Consider the following 6,770-nt stretch of genomic DNA (forward strand, 5'->3'; position numbering starts at 1 on the left):
GTATAAGAAGAGTGATGCGAAAGAGAGTCCAATTGAGTGTGAGGGAGATGAGAGCCCTTTGGTTGAGGAAGTTGCTAAGGAACAAGTTGAGAAGGTGAAAGCGAAAGAAAAAGAAGTCTACAAACCCAAACTTCCTTACCCCCAAAAGTTTAATAGGCACAAATTGGATGAATAATTTGGAAAAATCATCGAGATGCTTAAGGAAATTTATCTTTCTATTCCTTTCACCGAAGTCTTGGAAATTATGCCAAACTACTCTAAGTTTCTTAAGGAAATTTTGAGCGGCAAGAGAGATTGCAATCTGGTTGAACCAGTGAGTTTGGGGGATTGTTGTAGTGCCTTTATCCATAATGACTTGCCCCCAAAGATGAAAGACCTGGGGATTTTCTCCATCCCTTTCAATATTAAAGGAAAATTGTTCCAAAATTCCCTTTGTGATCTTGGTGCTAGTGTTAGCATCATGCCTTATTCCGTCTTCAAGAGACTTAAGATAGGTGAGCTCCTTCCATCCAACACGACCCTTAAATTGGTTGACCATTCTATTAAGTTTCCTAAAGGTAAAGTTGAGAATGTCCCCCTCGAGATAGGAGAATTCACTATCCCCGTTGATTTCATTATGCTAGAGATTGCGGAAGATGACCATATTCCTATCATTTTAGGGAGACCTTACTTAGCTACCTCGGGAGCTTTGATAGATGTTAAGGGAGGTCGTATTACTTTGAGAGTTGGTAACAATAAGGAAAGTTTTGGGCTAAAACCGATGCATGAGTCTTTGTCCCTTATGAAAGGAATCATGTGTGTTAGTTCCCTTCGCTCCATTGATAATGTTTGTGTGATTAATTCTTCGACTAAAGATGTTCTTGAGAATTGTGATGATGTGCTCTTGAGTTTTGATTGCAAGAAGGTTAGATTTTCTTAGAGAGAAGGGAATTAAAGTAGAAATTTTAGATCATTTTGTAGAGAAAGAAACTCTAGGTTGTAGAGAGAGAAGTTCTTGATTGATGATTAAAGATTGATGATTCTAAGTATTTTCTACATTGATTTGAAGCAAGTTTTTAAGGATTTATTTAACTTTAATGCAATCTTTAGCTTTTGATTTCAATTGGTTTGTTGATTATTCAAGTTTGATTGATTTGTGATTGAATTAGTTTGATTAATATGATGATGAATTTGTTGTTTAGCTTAGTTTTTATCTTGATTTCCATAGATTGTGAGTAGTTTTCTTTCTAGGGGAATGGTGAAGCATATATGAGTATTGGATTGATGATAATTGGGGGAAATTGATGGATTTGATGTAGTGATTAAATTGGTTGATTGATTATGTGCATGTGTGTGATTGATTGAAGAGTAGCTAACTTTGATCATTGCACTAGATTACATTGTAAGTTCACATTGATACGAACAATTGATTTCTGGCTTGCATTTGTCAATTGAGTTGGTTTGTGAACTTCCTGGCTAGAGTCTCTCGTAGTTGACGCTAGTTTAGACTCTAAACTAACACATAAAGCTCGTAGCGGATGTAAATTTTGTAAAAGTGGTGGACAAAACACAGACGGTTCATCCCCCCAGCGTTCCAACACATAATTTACTTTCCTTTTGGTATGATAAGATGTGAATTGTATGAGGGAGATGTGGGAGCTGCCTTTACTTTCAGTACGTGGAAACGCAGTTTCTATTTTGCAAAGTATGAATAAAATACATGTACATGCAACAAAACAGCTAAAAGTTATCATTTCTATGACATGAATAGAATAAGTAAAAGAACCAAAAAAGATACGAAAGGTTTTAGTTGGTATGGCATATATACCAATGTCATCTAATTGGTATTCTGGCTTTGGATCAAACAAAGGTAGTAAATTTTTCGGTATTATGACTCATTGGTCTAAATTTAGTGACAAATTTAGTAAATCCCACTCTAGATAAGCCCACAAATCCCTTTGCAAACCATAAGAATCACATAACAAAGGTAGGTGAATAGGAAGTATTTTATCACTTGGTGGTGGTATGACTATGCACCTACCTAGAAAAGGGTCTGCGTACAACACAGATGAGAGCAAGGCGACCCGTATTTTATTTATGTCTATCGTATTCCTTGTTTTGTATCATCATAACTAGCGTAGTAGAAGGTCAGGTCTGGTTTACATTAAACTTGGCCTCACAACTACATAGGGGCTTCAAATACATAACATTAGGAGGATAGTATGGAATACGTGTAGATGGTGAGAGTTGTGTTAATTTTAGTTTTAAACAAATATTTGGTGAGGTATTGGCCATTTTTCATTAGAAAAGATGAACAACTAATTTAGTTTTAGAGAGGTTACTCCTGATCGATGACCCCCTAACATCTTATTTATACACAAAAGTAGGATTATTAAATGTATTAATGCATTGCCAACGACTTACTTTAATTACAAAATTAACCTATAATATGGTATACAATCAAATAATTAGATAGCATCAGAAATACTTACTAATATGGAATATAATGGTATGGTTTGTCGAAGTGCATAAACCATAAAAACACTATAACATGGACTTGATGATTGAATTCCTAATTACATCGAGCTATTACTGTCTCATCTTAATAATGTCAATGTAATTATTGCGCTTTGTAGTTAATTTGCATGCTGAATTAATGCAATGTTGCAATCAACTATCACTTTACCTCCTTTTGCGTAACAAGGCATTGGGGTAATTTTTAACTAACAAAGACTATGGATCATATATTTCGTAATCATGAATCTTGTAGTTCTATTCGTTATTAAAAGTTTAGCATTCAAAACAAACCAAAATCGGGATTATTTTATCTGCGTTAGACGCATGAACTATAAAAAATTGTAGTGAGACAACTAATTAAAGACTAAGTGGAGTCCAAGCCTTTTCAACTTTTCTGTATTTATTTTTAATTAAATATATGAAATTTTATTTTTGACCCTAGTTGGTTTAGTCAATTATGGCACCAACTAAGTTGAGTTGAGTAAACATTCATAACACACTTCATGACTTAATTTGAAACACATTATTTTATCTTTTTTTGAACCTAGTAGGGTCCTTTTAGCACATACATTGTTGTTGGTATCCTTTTTTTTTTGGTTGGCCTCTTAGCTTTTCTTTACTTTTTAGTTTACTTTAATTCACTATAAATATCTTATATTTTCTTAAGTTTTTAGTTTAGTTTAATTTCAAACATGAGCTGACGGGCAACTTGGTATCATAGTAATACCAATTACGTGTAAGATGGTATACCATTAGTTTAATTTAACATTGATTGGTCAAAGCACACTTCACTATCACACGTAATCTTTAAGCATGCTAATATGTTATCTAAATACATATATATTATAATTCTTGTCCATACAAAATAGCATAGTGTAGGGAATATTTCAAGCATTACCCATAGCTTGAACCCTACTGTGATCATACACTAAACTACGGTGGCATCCAAAGGAAAAGAAGATAGAGCAAAAGACTCGCTAACAAGTTTTAAGAACTTGTAAACCGTTCACAGGGTGAAGGTTACACCCCTTAACGATCCAGGAGATCGTCAACTCCAATAGATCTGGAACCATGACTAGTAGTTCGAGGATGAAGGTACAAATCCAATCTAAAAGAGATTGAACCTGCCCTAATAGTAGGCCTCTACTTTATTCTGATCGTATTCATGTGCGCTTTCTGACTAACATGCAATCATTAGGTTTAACCCTAAACCTGTTTAATCTATGTTGGTTGAATATAATGCACAAATAAAACTATTATTGGCGATCACTTGAATTATAATCATATTAACCCTAAACAAGATTATTAATTATCTTATTAAGCGTGATTACAAATAGCAATTCCCTTTAAACATGCATAAAAGGCGTGATCAAGCAATAACAATAAATATATATATCAAGCAACATAATAATAGTCAATAACAATTATAATCACAATCATAATATTAAACATGTTCATGCTAAAGCATAATAATAGCAAGACCCTAGGCATGATACTAACAAGATTAATAACAAACCCTAGCATGTCACTAAGCATAAAAATTAAATCTTTAACCTTAACATGATACCAACGATCATAAATATTAGAAAGAACATAAAAGACATCATACTTTTAATCATACTTTATGTTGGGATTTTTTAGTTATCACCCTAAACATGATACTAGGAAGATCAAAACACCCTATCATGACGCTAGGAATCATAATCACAACCTAAGCATGATTTCCACATCATAATATCAATAAAAACCATTAAAGCACTTACTTGGATGCCTCGTACCTCTTTCTAATAACAAAATACACGCATTAGTAACTTCAAGAAAAATAATAAACAAACAATTAAATTAAATAATTGAAATAGAGATTAAGGATTAAACCATCAGAAATTAAAACCTTTCACGTCTAGGCGAAGGCAACTTCGAACGATGCTAGATGTTTCTTGGTCTTGTGAATGCGGAATATTGTGTATAAAGGTTGGTTTAGAAAAAGAGAGAGAGAGAGCTTAGAGAGGAGAGAAGTAGAGAATTGTTGATAGTTGGTGATCATTCGTGATGAAAAATGGAGATTTTAAGAGGCTATTTTATAGAGAAAATCTGCCAAAAAGATAGAAAAACAAATTAGAGTTTCGACGTGAAAAAATAAGTTAGCGCCAAGCGCCAGGCTTAACGCCAGGCGCTAATTCACTTTTTCACGCGTTTTCTAAATTCAGATAAAATTTAGCCGTATAGAAGGGCAAAATCGTATTTTCCTTTAAAACACTCTTTTATTCTGATTAAAACTCTAAAAATTCAACAAAAGTCAATTTATCAATTCTAATTAAATTAGGAATTATAAATCCATATTAGGCCCTCCCCTAGATCATTTGGCCGCATATAAGGCTCAAATCGGGCCCAGTTAAGTAATTTGGCCATAACTTCCTCATTACTCATCGGAATCAGGCTTATAGTATATCGTTGGAAAGCTCTTTTCAAGCCCCATCCAACTACACCATTATTGGACCCATACTATTGACCCACACTATGGACCAACCAAACTGGATTGGTTGTTTTCTTAAAAAAGGTTTTCGAAAACAGAGAGAAAAGAAAAGAAAATAAAACTATCCGCAACACTAAACCTTCCACACTTTTACTTCATTCGATTATGATTCGACGTGAAAGGTACTCATCACCAGGTTTGGTTTTGGGGAGACACAAATGGGTGTCTACAGAAGCCCCCACTTTAACTGAGTTTGGAGAAACGCAAGTTTCAAAAACAAAAGTCAAATTATCAATAGGGATGGAGAATGACTCAGAACGTTCTGCAATCCTAAACCATTCTTGTAACGCCGATACCTGCAAACTAGCATTAGATAAACAGAAAAAAGAGTTAAGAAACGCGTATCTTGCACCGTCGAGCACACGTCTCTGAAGGTAACCGATTTGCTGTCGTACTATTGTATTCATGTATTTTGACGACCTCCTGCAAGCTAGAGAATGTCGCCTGAAGACTGTTATGCTTGTAACTGCCTCCAATTCCTCCATCATAGACTTCTGCAAGCTAGAGAAACCCATTGAAGATTGCTTCACTTGAAACGACCTTCTAGCACTTTGTGATCATCTTCCACAAGCCAGGGAACACGATCGAAGACAACTTCGCTTGAAATCACCTTCAATCGTTTGTGACAACTCTCGGCAAGCTAGGGAACGCTGCGGAAGATATCCTCGCTTGAAGCTATCTTCATTTGTTGCGATAATATTCCGAGGAAAATTACCGAATACCCACGCTTGTCGATCTTGAAAAGCTCGCTTGAACTTTGGTTACATTATGCCAGTACGTCGGTGCTTTTGCTGCTTTTGAACTTGTATGTCGGTGCCTTTTGCTGAATTTTGAACCTGTATGTCGCTGCCTTTTGCTGTATGAACCAGTATGTCGGCGCTTCTATGATAAGCTAATGCTTAGGCGCTTTAAGCTAAGTGAGACGATCATTCATCAGGTCGATCGCTTATGTAATTGTAATTGGGGTTATTACTAAATCATGTCAAATTGCTTAGAGGGGCTAACTGGCGTACTAAGGAACCCAAAATATATGGCAAGTGGTTGGAACAACCGCACAGAGTGGCTGAACAGTCTGTCGCCGCTGATATATAACTAGCGCCGCATATTTGGCTCTAGCGCCAGACGTTGGCACTAGCGCTAGGCGCTAATCTTTAACGTCTGGCGCCAAGGCCTGTCGCTTGGCGCTAGAGTCAGGTTTTCCATAAATACCCCTTTCTTCTTCATTTCCGCTGCTGCTGCTCGTTTTTTGCTCGAGAATTCGCTCAGAACTTCAATTTGCTCGTTCTTGCTCGTTTCTCAACCGAATTCCTCAAATTTGTTGCAACTCAAAGCTTATTCCATCCATTTTCCCGATCTATGTAAGTTTTCTTCAAACTCACTCCGGTTTTCATGAATTGCTTAATTCACTTTGTTTGTCAATTTTTATGCTATGAAATTGCTTTATTATGTTTATATATTGCCTTGGGAGTAATTTGAGACTTGTTTGACTCAATTTGGTGAAGAAACGAACAAATCACCATTGTTGGACCTCTTAAGGTCGGGAAGACAATGTGGCTTGTTCTTGATGTTTTTGCTAGCAATTCTTGTCCAATTTGTCACATTAATTATTATAGTATTGCAAGAAATTTGTTTGAATGCTTGAAAAAAAGCCGTATATGCTCAATTTGAATTTGTGCTTTGTTTAGTAGTATGTACTCTATTTTTTGCGAACATAGTATCATGCGGCTAGGCGAACCTTAGA

The 6,770-nt window shown here is 35.6% G+C and overlaps 1 protein-coding gene across 1 annotated transcript; it reads left to right on the forward strand.

The window, feature by feature from the left end:
- The first annotated feature begins 244 nt into the window (after positions 1 to 244).
- Positions 245 to 919, forward strand: LOC110725042. The gene has a single exon (XM_021904519.1). The coding sequence runs from the start codon at positions 245 to 247 to the stop codon at positions 917 to 919; it is 675 nt and encodes a 224-aa protein (XP_021760211.1).
- The last annotated feature ends 5,851 nt before the right edge of the window (positions 920 to 6,770 follow it).

The sequence above is a fragment of the Chenopodium quinoa genome, unplaced genomic scaffold (assembly GCF_001683475.1).
Source record: "Chenopodium quinoa cultivar QQ74 unplaced genomic scaffold, ASM168347v1, whole genome shotgun sequence".
In the NCBI taxonomy this organism is placed as follows: Eukaryota; Viridiplantae; Streptophyta; class Magnoliopsida; order Caryophyllales; family Amaranthaceae; genus Chenopodium; species Chenopodium quinoa.

What these genes read in the sequence shown, in the direction of transcription:
- LOC110725042 (XM_021904519.1), top strand. Translation starts at nt 245, where the DNA reads ATGCCAAACTACTCTAAGTTTCTTAAGGAAATTTTGAGCGGCAAGAGA.